The sequence below is a fragment of the Takifugu rubripes genome, chromosome 7, assembly GCF_901000725.2.
Source record: "Takifugu rubripes chromosome 7, fTakRub1.2, whole genome shotgun sequence".
Lineage (NCBI taxonomy): Eukaryota > Metazoa > Chordata > Actinopteri > Tetraodontiformes > Tetraodontidae > Takifugu > Takifugu rubripes.
This window is the reverse complement of record NC_042291.1, coordinates 11680173-11693297: the sequence shown is the minus strand read 5'-3', so window position 1 is coordinate 11693297 and position 13125 is coordinate 11680173. Positions and strand designations below refer to the sequence as shown.

The 13125-nt window shown below is 39.5% G+C and overlaps 1 protein-coding gene across 4 annotated transcripts in view; it reads left to right on the top strand.

Moving 5' to 3' along the window:
• The window catches only part of col14a1a (collagen, type XIV, alpha 1a), a 63871-nt gene that overhangs the window by 42885 nt on the left and 7861 nt on the right, over window positions 1–13125 (top strand). For all 4 annotated transcript variants that reach the window (XM_011605511.2, XM_011605509.2, XM_029838423.1 and 1 more), the window contains 12 exons: window positions 20–158; window positions 779–921; window positions 1257–1366; window positions 3815–3973; window positions 4451–4528; window positions 5083–5169; window positions 6740–6793; window positions 7716–7811; window positions 8207–8260; window positions 10824–10877; window positions 12234–12287; window positions 12385–12456. In XM_011605511.2, coding sequence (XP_011603813.2) covers window positions 20–158; window positions 779–921; window positions 1257–1366; window positions 3815–3973; window positions 4451–4528; window positions 5083–5169; window positions 6740–6793; window positions 7716–7811; window positions 8207–8260; window positions 10824–10877; window positions 12234–12287; window positions 12385–12456 — 1100 coding nt within the window. The remainder of the gene's footprint in view (window positions 1–19; window positions 159–778; window positions 922–1256; window positions 1367–3814; window positions 3974–4450; window positions 4529–5082; window positions 5170–6739; window positions 6794–7715; window positions 7812–8206; window positions 8261–10823; window positions 10878–12233; window positions 12288–12384; window positions 12457–13125) is intronic.

Genomic DNA, 13125 nt, shown 5'->3' with positions numbered 1-13125 from the left:
TTGATGATTTGGCTTTCAGGTTTTCGGATGATGGGCAAATTTGGTCTTGTTGAGAAGGAGTACAGCACCATCCCTGGAGTTTCGCTGGAGCCGGGATCTTTCAACAGCTTCCCATCTTACAGATTACATCGTGACGCACTAGTGTCACAGCCTACAAAGTAATCATCTGCCTTTTAGTAGACCTAACGTTTTAATACAACAAATGACTTGTACAGCAACCCTTAATTAGGAAATTTATCCAACAAACCGGTACGGTTAGTTAGATAAATGAAATCATTAGCCAACAGCTGGCATAGAGTAATGAAAGGTCCTCACCCTGAATATGATAGCTGGGTCTTTGTGTGTTGGTTGTTCAGGGCAAAAGGGTGCAAGTCCCACTCATAACATCTGAACTATATTAGCTGCTGTTCAAAGACCATCAATGCAAAGCAGATGACACACATGTTGGATGATCCAGCGATGTAGATGCTGTGCCAAACTGGATTTTCTCTCTCATGTATTATACATACAGAGTTTCCGTCACTTTCTCATAAAATTGGAATTTAAAATAAATTCAGGTACTCCATGGATGCAAAACTAAAGTCAGAGTTCACAGTGTATATTTATTTTATCGTTATTTACATTTCTTATTATATATTTCAAGTGTGCTATTCAAATCTGCCTTTAGTCAAAGGTTATTGTTGGTAACCTAACATATTCTAAACTCCTTCACAAAAGCTAAGAATACCTGAAGTAATAGATACTTTTAAAATTCCTTCCTGTTTTGTGTGTCTACAAGGTACCTGCATCCTGAAGGTTTACCATCGGACTACACCATTTCTATGATGCTCCGCCTGCTTCCTGAGACCCCGCAGGAACCTTTTGCTCTGTGGGAAATCCTCAACCAGAGTAATGAGCCATTGGTGGGACTGATCTTGGACAGTAAGTGCGATTAGCCATATATAGTCCCTGTCCCGCGTGTGAATACAGAGGAACTTATTAACTTTTGCCTGCTGATAAGCCTTGGAGAGGGCTTTTCAGGGTGGTAATTTAAATAGCCATGACAAAGTCAAAGGAGAAAGAACAAATATGTAATAACAAAGGCCTCTGGCTGCTCTTAGTATTTAGTTGGATGAAACAAGCAATGTGGTAGCACATCAAAGATGAAGCTCATAATTGGGCAGAATACCTAAAATCTACTAGACTATTAACAAGAACCAGAAATAATCATCCTAATGCTTGCCTCTGTCCTTCACCTCTGTCTGTTCTCCCCACAGACTCTGGAAAAACGCTAACGTTCTTCAACCATAATTTTAAAGGAGAGTTCCAGACTGTCACATTTGAAGGGAATGAAATCAAAAAACTCTTCCATGGCAGCTTCCACAAGGTAAACATGTGCTTAAGAAAGTGTCAGACTAGAGGATTTATTACAGTAAGATTTACACATATTCTGCTACTAACAGCATTTTTCAAACATTTTCTGGAAGCAGAATGTTACAATCACTTCATCAACTTTTATTAGACATCAGCATAATTTAGTTAAATATGACTAATTTGATGTTAAGATACATTTGTAAGTCTAAAAGCAGAAGTTTGTTTAGACAGTGAATTTTAAACCAAGCTGTAGAGAAAGAAAAATAAAATGCACTAGCGTTTTATTGTTTTTAGTGGAGTCTGTTGGGTAGAATCCAGTGTCTCTGGAGCAGCGTTTTTCCTCTCGACTTGTCAGAGCTGATGTGATATGAAGTGTGTGCAGGTAATGTTTGTCCACCTCCTTCCTGCCTCCACTCCTGCACCTTTTTCTAAAACTGTTGTATTGTTCTGTGGGAGTCAAGCTTTATGTTTCCTCATGATTACAGTGCTCTACTTTACAGTGCTCTACTTTACAAGGATAAAGGCAACTTTTTTGTCATTAGTTCTATAAAGATATCAGCTCTATGGTAAATATAGAAATTATTGCAAAGGAATTTTTAATCACAGCACATTTGATCAACAGATTTCCATTCTGTATTAATACCTCTCATTTTATTGCACTTTTCTGTGCTTTGATTGATTGGAGATGGCAAAATGACTCCATATTGTTGTTCTGTGGCCTTGTGCTGAATTTGAGTAAAATAAAATGTGCTTTGAAGGGTTTTTACTCGACTCCTCCTGTCGGACATGGAGGTTTTCTCAGTAGAGCCGTTGTTGTGTGGTTTTCAGTATTTCAGGTTTTGTGCTGTGAAAACGGGAACTTTTCTTCATCTCACTTTTCAAAATGTCAGGGATCCGCTGTCCATCATCTTCATTGTTTCTCTGCCTTTATGTTAGAGAACATGACAGTACTGTTGAGAGGGGGAACAGCTGCGGCACACTGCTGGGCAAAAGGATGTGTTTGTCTCTGTTCAGACAGGATGACAACTGAATAAGATGAGTGTCCGTGTGCTTGTGCACGATGGTGTGCTTTTTATAAAGAGATTACCATAAAACAGCAGCTTGTGTGAAAGCAGGAATATCCTGCAGGATGTGCCATTGCTCAGTGAAGCACAGGGATGCAGAGAGTGAAACACTGAAAACAGGATTCAGAAGGGAAATGGGAGCGGAGGAAGATCTCAATAACAAATAAATATATGTGCTGCTTGGTTGCTCAGTGGTTAGCTCTGCCGCAAACGGCTTTTCATTTTGGAGTTTATGTGTTCTTCGCATGACTACAGAGGGTTCTCCAAATCTTCTGTTTTTCTCTGCTATCACAAACAACGCATGGTCTCCAGTCAGCCAAGCCCCATCCCAGTCACTGGGCCTGGTCAAGGGATTATTGTCAGTGATGTGGAAAGTTAAATACATCACATCACATGTCAAACATAAGAGACGTACAAGTACGCCTCACCTCATACACTATTTACTTTAGGAGTCAAGATTTCAATATTAATAGTTGACACAGAATTTTTGTGTGATACTTGCAAAGTCACAATATTTCAGAGATAAGATTAGAAAATAAACTGTACCTAATGCATCTTAAATCCCACAACTATAAGGACTAACAATAAATTGCTGAATAAAACATAGTCTGACAGTGAATGAAATATTACAGTGCGTTTCTGAAAGATGTTGCTGATCTGTCAGACAGTAGTAGAGTTTGAACCTAAATGTGCATTTAGCAGATTGTTTATCGTCTGTGCTTCTTTTCTTTTTTAAAAAAAAATAGATTACTGTGACTGTGCACTGGCAAGGACTTTGTCTGGATTGTGCCCCATTACTGCTGACATAATCATCATTTCCAAGAGAAAGTAAATCATAATTGTCACCGTAGCACATTTGCAGTTGGAAGTGAAATCAGCCAAGAAAATCACCCGCTCTCTTGTTTATGTGCATCTATGCACTGCTTCTGTGCAAATTTGTGGAATTTCACTCAGAAATTAAAATTTTCAGTACTAATCACGCAATCAAACCTCTTGTTTTTACAGAGCGTGACTATTACAATACTGTCATATTACAAAAAATCCCACTGCCACCATTTATTGTAATTACATACACCAGGTAGATGTACCAGTTTGACTGTTACGATAGTTTGAGCCTCCATAAAAAATGTCTGGGACAATTCTTGAACTTGGTGGCTTCTTGGCCAATGACTGATCCAGATGTGACCGTGCACATCTGTGGTATCTTAGCTGTTCTCATGCAACATTAAACGTTAATATCAGCCAGAGGAAAATTGGCTCCTGTCACAGATTGAACATAATGTTTTACACCCACTTGGAATCTGTCACACTAATTAAATCATTACTGATTAGAGGCCAGGAAGCTGCAGGAAACATTCTGACGTCTTCCGCCTGCTTGTAATCTGTTTCCTCTGCAGCTCCACGTGACCGTCAGCAAGACATCTGTGAAGGTTGTGTTGGATTGTTCTGCGGTTGGGGAGAAATCAGTGAATGCTGCTGGAAACATTACCACAGATGGAGTGGAGATCTTGGGAAGGATGGTTCGGTCCAGAGGGAGGAGGGACAGCTCCGCACCAGTCAGTATAAATTTTTGTCTGGGTCACTGTTAAGTGCGCTCTTAATGCAGACTGATTACTTACCCGTTCGGTCAAAATTTCCTCTGGTCACAGATGTGTGCACGCTGACCTTTAGACAGACAAAAGGATTACACAGAATGTCTATCTTTACCTGACAATGATTATTAAAGAAACCACCTTTCTTATAAAATAGAGGGTGAAGATTATTGTCTTAATTGTTTTTGCTAATGTTGATGAACTTTACAAATGAGCCACATACTAGTCCAAGGCCTTATTTATAATCTGGCCTATAGTTTAAGACGAGCAGACACAAACATTAGCCTGACTCAGTGCATCAATTCTCAGCTGATGATAAACGCTTGTGCAGACAAACTCTCTCAAAATATCATCAACTACATCAATTTCAAATGTGTTGATACTTTAATCCCTGTTTGGTAAATTTAGACCCTGTGTGAAACCGTATACTTGTTTTTACAGTTCCAGCTCCAGATGTTTGACATCATCTGCAGTACTTCCTGGGCCAGCAGAGATAAATGCTGTGAACTGCCAGCATTGGTAAGGAAGTCTTACAGAACTCCTACACAGCCTTCCTCTTCTCTGCTAATTAGAGCAATAATAGTATTTATGCCCAGACTGAATTATGATGGAACCAGAGTGATTAATTGAGAATTAAGGCTAAACGACTTGAAAAGTTTCTGACTGGCTATTAGGACTTGCAAATACCTGCCGTAACATTAGTGCCTGTGGTCAGGTAGGCAATTCCATTTAAAAATGTAATGAGCACATTGAGGATGAGCAGTTTTTGTTGACTCTTGCGCCACTCAGGTCTTTGCACGCCTGTGTCACAGAAAAGTACGACTCTGCAGACACATTTAATAGCAGTACTCACATTTTATAACTGTTCCTGAAATGTTTGACAAATGGAAAAATGTTGAGCTTTCTCTATATGAATTCATGAACTTCATTTGAAAATGTCCATTAAATATGTGTTGAAGATGTACCGTAAACAGACCTTTTCATACCCGCAGTAAATCAGACAGATGAGAGTCCAACACATGAGAAGCACGTGGCAATAATGTCACCATCTTTGAACTTATGTGTTCTTTCAGAGAGTTGAAGAGCAGTGCCCTCCCTTGCCTCATGCATGTACCTGCTCCCAGGACAGCAAAGGCCCTCCAGGACCCTCTGGACCTCCAGTAAGAGCTAACAAATGTTCACCATGACAGCAATCTTTTTACAACCCCCCCACCTTCCCCAAATGTCACTTGTGTGGGCTCTATGTATTTGATTGAATTATCACAGAGTTGGTTTTTTACACATCTGGAGAATATTTCAGAGACAGTTTCTTTTGGACTGATTTTAAATGAAATGTAAAAAAAAAATCTGTTTATTCTGGCTCAGGTGAATAAAGTCCTTTGCTTGATAAATTTGATAAGATTTGGCGTGCATTAAAGAAACTGATTCACACTTATATCTCTTTTACTAAGGCTAAAGGGATCAAAATCTCTCCATCCTAATGCCTTTTCATCTGCCCTTCCCTGTTTGTTTTCTGTTTATTATTGAAGTTTGGAGTCAACGCTAACATAATGCAATTGTGTTTATCGCTGAGGCCTCGGCCTTCCTTTTCAACCGTTGCTCTTTGGGACTAACTTAAACATCTGACAGAAACACTGATGAAATCCAAGATTAGATCGTTAAAAAACAGACCTTCAAAGTAAAGCAGGAAGCCCTTAAAATAAACACAGAGGACTGGTGACTGTAAAGTAGCATCAAGTACTAACATAAGGTAATGTATTTTACAACAAAACTAAAACAAAAAGGACACCTCAAATATAGAAACTCAAGGATTAGAAAAATACACTAAAGCATAACACAGAAACTCAAAAGCACATGCAGAAAAGTGGAACGCGAAGGGAGCCACGAGTTAAAATGCCCTTTAAGGCAAATAAATATTTAAAAAGTAAAAGATTTAGACTCATTAATTGCACTCTGATTGCAGAGGCTATTAGAGGGCACCCAGTGATTGAAAGAGAGAGCCACTATTGTGTTTGAAATGGTAAAAATAAAGACTTAGTAAAGTTATACCAAATATAATGATGTCATTAGATTTCCGTTCCTCCTGCAGCTTCACTCAGGTTCAAGCCAAAAACAGAAAATACTTTGAAAGTGTGAGTTTTACATCAATATGCTTGAGCTCAAATCAACATGTGCAGTGCCCAGATGTGAAAAAATTTCTAAGTAAATTATTATTTTGTGTTCAAATCAATTTAAATACACTTTTATTTTATTTGTTTTTAAAATTATTTTTAGACATGAATTAAACTAGACTTTTCCCAGTTTTGAATCACCCTCAGTCTCCAGGGAAGCATTTTTAAGCAAACAGGGGAACATGATGTATCCTAAGTGGACCGGTGATTCACGGATGTGTACATTTCCCCTCCTCACATCCATGTCGTGGCAGTCTGCCTCAGATTTACTTCTCCAGACCAACGCTGTGGTGTGGTGATACTGTGCAATAAAGCACTTTGCTCAGGGGGACAGTGTGAAGTACAGAGCAGCGTTGGCCTCCATGCATTGGCCAAATCAATTCATATCCTGCTCATATCAGACAAGCAGTTACAGTCATACTGACATTTTTAAGATGAATTCCAGTGTGTACATGGAGCAGATTGATTTTACATTTTATTGTTGCATGTTTCCTGTATTTGTAAGTGAACATTTTACAAACATGCTGTTTTGACAGCTTACGTTTGATTCTTACTTCAGGGAGGCCCAGGAACGAGGGGAGCCAGAGGAGACAGAGGAGACCCAGGATTGACGGTTCGTATAATGCAGCGCCTCTCTACACATTAAGTTTTAAGATTCCATCTATATTCCATCTGCTTCAGGCCCTTTTTCCAACTTAAGATAAGGTGAAGCCCAGTAATGAGCTGACAGAGTGGGCGGTTGTTCTATAATTATTTCGGAATTTTCACATAATATAACTAAAGTTTAGAGCTTAATCCCACATCCCATTTTTTAGATCTTAATCCCTCCTACCACCTCCTTCCTCAAACAGCCAACTTTAACTTGTGAGAGTTTGGAGAGATGAATCTGCAGCTAAAGTTAATAAGCCCCACCCACACACTGCCTTCATGTCAAGGCAACAAGCATTGTTAAAAAACATCACTAATAACCTCGGCATGTCGGTGCATACCTTCACCTCCAAGAACAGAGAACTTTCCAACTAGGATTAGAGGCTTAAAACACTTTGGCTGAGAGAGGTGGTAATTTTTGAAAAGCTTGCAACCTAAACTTCTACCATCCACCTGTAACATTCAGCACAAAGTTTAGCCTTTTGGAAAAGTCTAATACTAATACGAGCTGGGTGTAAAACCAGTGTTATATTTTGGCTGCACTGTTTGCTGAACCAGTCTACAACCCTCATCAAAAACCTCATTTCTGAACGAGTCTATGAAATTTCTGCTGCTTGTAATTGCTTGAATCATAAAAGGCCACACTGGCAGAACTGGATTACACATGAGCAAACACAGGTCTTGTGTTTTTTCCTGTAGTAGAGGTCATTATTTACAGAGGCTTATAAGCAACAACACATTACTGCAAGATGGAAAAGCAACCAATCTTGTTTTGTTGTCAACTTGTACACATTTTCGCAAAGAGATTAAAAATAAATTGGGTGTGTTAGATTAAGTTTAAAGACAAATCTTGAAACACTGAAATAATTTTTTTTTTTTTTTCACAGGGACCTCAAGGGCCAGTAGGAGACGCCGGTCTTCCAGGACCGCCAGGACCACCGGGTCCCCAGGGACCCAGTGGTCTGTCTATTCACGGGCCCCCTGTAAGACTGCATTTGCTTGCATGCTGTGTACATAAAAACAGTGCAGTGCTAAATGTTAGAGGTGCCCAGTCTTGGAAAAGTGCTGTAATTACATGATAATATCAACAGCATTGGTATAAGCAAGCGTGGCTGATTAGGGCTCTCAAACAGTTGAGGTGGAATGTGTTTATGATTTAAGGGAATAAAAACATTCTCCTGCAATGAAGCATCACTTCTAAAGCGCAAAAAATGTTGACCAACATGCTACTATAGGTTTTAAAGTGAACTCCACCTACTTATCCCAACTCACAATGAAAGTGTTGTAGGATTACTGGAATCACCTTATTATAATAATGTTTGGTAATGGTCTGCAAAACACAGCAACAGCAGAGACGTAACCACCTTGTCTTTTACAGGGTGTTGCTGGAGAGAAAGGAGAGAGGGGGGCAATTGGTCCACCTGGACAAATGGTAAGACATTGTTAAAAAAAATATAAATAAAACAGTTGCCACAGCGCTGAAGTCTGTATTGAACAAACGACATCACGTCAGGAGAAACAATTTTCTAGTGATTTTCTCCCCTCAAATTTTCTGGACCAAATAAACTGAAATTAATCCTGGGTTTGAACAAATCCACGTGTGTGTGTGTGCGCGCATGTGCGTGTGTGTGTGCGTGTGCGTGAGAGAGAGAGAGAGCAAGACAGTGTTTATAAATCATTCACCTTACAGTGTATGTGGTGAGAATTTAAATTGCTCCCACAAGTATTATCACTGAGGTTCCCTGGACCCCACAGGCTGACAGAAATTAGTTGTTGGCTCTCAGAGGCACATTTCTCCACTTTTCATTATCATTTGGCTCACTTCTCCTCAGCTGTATTTGACCTTTTCCACATGTAATGTATATAAAATACATGCATATTAAGGGACTTACCTTTGTTCAATGTATAATGAAAAGAACATTATGAAGTGTAAAATGAAACACATCATTCAGCCTTTGTAGTGATCATCGAAATGTTGGAGCTACCTGCAGCTTCTGATTTCAGAATTTATTGTTGGAGCTCTTCATAAATAAAAAGGTGCCTGAATGCCACTGGATGACAAATTCATTCATTTTCTTTATGCCCTAAGGGCAGAAAGTGGCACTGATACACTGTCAGCTCTACAAAATTTCATCATGGCAGACAGAAAACTAATTTATTACCCTAATAAATCAATGGAATACATCCTATATGCTTACATAAGGTCCAAGATTTAAAGCAAAAGACCTTAGCTCTCACTAAGTATGGCAATGTCTGTATCATTTAAATGCAAACTAGTAAGAGCAAATCACACAAATGTTTCTTAGAGCTTGAATACTACCGTAATATGGATGGGATGGTTTTTATAATGGTTTGGAAAGATTTTAAAAGGAAATCTGCACTTTTAGCTGGCCCAGGCAGCATTTATTTCCATTAAATTCTAAAGTTACAGTCTGATGTCTGTAGTAAAAACGTTTGTGTGTGTTGCTGACAAATTCACATCCAAGTGAATTCCTTGAGACGTGAATAATCATTAGTGGCCTCCATTATTGGGCAGTGAACCAGTCCGTGGTAATATACTGAGTTAATTTAATGGTGTTCTACTGGGAGCTCTGAACAAGGACAGTGGTACTGTCCTGTTTCCTGTGTTTCTACCATTACCAGCTATTATAACCTTTGAACTCAAGTGCATTTCTCATTGGTTGAAATTAAACCTGTTTGCTGAGAGTTTAGGAATTTACCAAACTCAGTATACCAACTATACAGGTAAATATCGAAAGCATGAAATACCATATTAAATCAACCATTAATGATTGCCCTCTGGTACTGCTAATAATCCTAAATAATTTTGGAAGGGAGTGTTTGCATGCATCCATTTAAAGATCAGATCTTGTACAATGTGCAGTATTAAAATTTTCTCTTAATACATTGTGCCTTCATAAAGTGGCATGATATTCTTTTCCTTTAATAAGGAGAATTAAAAATGTAGTTGTTTTGGGCTTAACACTGCATTATCGCTGTAGTCAGAATGTAATAACTCCAACCTCTACTCATGAGAAGAAAATGTCTGAACCAGCCTACAAAGAGCTGCAACACTTCCTGATGCAGCACAATCTGCTCCTCTCTTAGCCGGCATGGTGCTATTAATAAAAACTGGCAGTGCTACCCTGCACTGCTCTGTGTTACAGGGTAATAATGCATTTTGTCAGAGACAAATATGAATGGGTGTGTATACGCATGTGTGTCTGGGGCAATATTGTAGCTTCCTGGGCCCCGTTGTAATATATGAAGGACCACAGAGAATAACCCCACTCTAAAACATCAATTACCTCTCTAGTTCTTGATCATGGCTTCCTCGCCCTGCCACTGTCTGTCTGTCATTGCAGCCACTTCAATCTGAAACTGTCAACATCTTGTTATGATCTTCAGATTTGACCCCATAAAACAGCTGCAGTGTGCAAGTGTGCCCAACTGCCTCTCGTTTCTTTCTTTTAATTTGGTGGAATGTGTGCACAAAGGTTTATGTTAATATGGCCATCTCTCTGTCTCTCTCTCTCTGTCCTTGTGCCCTGTAATTTGTTGAACCCTTAATAGTAGTAAGTGTCCAGTTTTAGCGGCTCCCCTCTTAAAACTCAAGTGTGGAAATAAATCACTCCAGCTCTTAATCCATGGCTGTATTTTGGAATCAGTCATGTGCGGTGACCTGCAGCAACAAAGATGAAGGATATATTGGGCAGGTGATGGAGCACAGCATAGCCGCATGCTGCTCTCGTGCCCTCAGCCTCACAGCCTTTTCTTCTCCCCACTGCTCTGCTGCTGCTTGGAGGAAAGGGTTTTCTACATTCTCCATTTCGTCTGTGGTGAAAGCCTGTATTCACTGATATTCTGATATCTGAGTTGATAGGATCTCATCACTTCAGATTCTCATTTTCTTTTCTGTATTTGCTGTGACTTGCTGTACTTTTTGTGCCCTCTAATCTGTTTTGTGAAAATAAACCTAATTGTGTTTTGCTTAGGGTCTCCCTGGAGGTCCAGGTTCCCCTGGGAGGGATGGCCCCCCAGGTGTTAGGGTAAGACAGCACCCTGACTGCACTTGTTTGGAAATATATGTGCATTGTGTTGTTGTGGTATTGTCATTAGGTTTCATTTGAAAGTTTTCGAATGCTATTCTGAAAACATTTGTGTAACTTTATTGTAAAAATCAAATGTTTGATTGTTATGTGGTTACCTGGTCTGTCTGTGTGTCTGAGTTAAGTAGAACTATAACTCTTAGTTATGTCATTAATTTTATCTATGCAATATATGTGTGATGAAACTGTGAAAAGACCCTATTTTCTTCACATCCTGGCTCATGGAAACATGTGACCCTCCTGCCGCTTATGAATTATCCAGCACTGAGGAGGTGCTCTTCTCATCAAAATTCAGCTTGTGTCTCCAGGTTTACCATGCAGCCCTTTGTAAAAATACAATAAAATAAGTGTATCTCTCTTATCAATAGAAGCTACATGGAAATAACTGTTTCAGAAATCAATGCAGACGTTTGACTCAGTTCAAATGGACCTTTTCCGAGAAAAAGGTTTTTAAATTTAAATGTCAGGATCATAAAGAAATCAGTGAAATAAACTTACAGTGCTTACTGCATACTTGCTGCTATTGGTATGTTGGTAGAAACTTGTAACTTATTTGTTTTGGGATTTTATGTTGTCCTGCTCCTGATTTGCGTAGTAAAACTCGTGTAAAGATTTGAGGCGTGTGTTTTGGTGAGAAGTAAATTAGTGGCTTTGCCAGGGCAAATGTTTACTGTGTGGCATCAGAGTGACTCTCATGAGGCTTCTAAAGTCATGTACCGGTAGTGGCTCAGAGAGGATGACAGCGATGTAGAAGACTTTGGCTTTTTTGAAAAGTGAATATTCCCAGGAGCGCTAACCGAGCTTGAGGCTTTTACTTTTGCGGGGCGCATTTAGGATGTAACTTCACCTGGGAATTTCCTTTGCAAAAATGTTCTGTCACCATTATGGGATTAGACGGGCTGTATGAGGGAAACATTCCTGGAAAACATCACAAGAAATCAGAAGCGGTTTGTCGAGCTTTTTACTGAAACACCCAGCACACGTGCATCCGTGCAAAAATAAAACAGTGAAGCTGTTTTCCAGGTGTTCAGCTTCCAAAATATCTGTTGTGTGACTTGTATGAATGAGGCATAAATACTGAGCTACACCAAAGCGCTCATCATGAGATTACATATCATACTATTATATGAAATTTAAGAGATCTGAATTTTAAAAGTGCCTGTTTTTATATAGTCTGTATGAAAGTAGAACCATATCCACAGAGTTGCACATATCTGCTACCCCTGCTGCTGTAGTTCTATGGTTAAAAATACTAATATTTAATAAATAATTGTTTTATTCATATGCATCGTGCAGGGTCTGACAGGTAACGCTGGTCCTCAGGGACGACAAGGACCGCCAGGACCAATTGTAAGTCTCTTTTCCTGGAGTAATGAGCTTGTTATTCTCTGTCACTGTTTGTCACAGCTCTATTTCTGCTTTTCGTTCTCATTGCGGCTGCTTTTAGGGAGCACCAGGAGCACCAGGAGCTGCGGGGCCTGGTGGGTCAGCAGGGTCCCCAGGAGAACAAGGGCTTCCAGTGAGTGAGCTTAGACTTCTTAGACTCTGACTCAGCCAAAGCTGCAACAAGGTATTAACTAAATGGGGTGGAAATCTTTACAAAGGCAGTGTAGAAGAGCAAGAAATAGTCATCAAAATAAATGTAGTGGGTGAAGGTTTTGAAGGTTGCATATTTAACAATTAATAAAACCAAAAAGATGCGCAAATTACGCAAGCTAAGCAGAGAAAAGCATGCAGAGAAGAGCATTAAACTTTGTATAATGCTAACAGGAGCAGATATCTGTGACAGCTAATCTAAGTGGTGGGTCAGCCCTGCAGGTCAGCACTAAAGTTTGGCTCAGAGAAGAAGAGCTATAAATCACTAACTGACACCTTCTCCTCTCTGTCTCTGTCTCTCTCTCTCTCTCTCTCTCTCTTGCTCTCTCTCTCTCTCTCTCTCGTGCTCTCTCTCATACACACACACACACACATATGAACATATACACTCAATCAGTGAAAGATCACATCGGCCTCATCTTGATCTCAGATATTTCATATGAATGAGCACATATACAACTACATATACAAAGAGAGTCAGATCTCTGTTCTCTTTGTCATAATCCTCAACTTTTAGTGTAATCTTGACCTCAATATTCAATTGTTGGGTCGGTTTCTGCAAAGCTTTACTGGGTCTCTGCAGCAGTGTTAT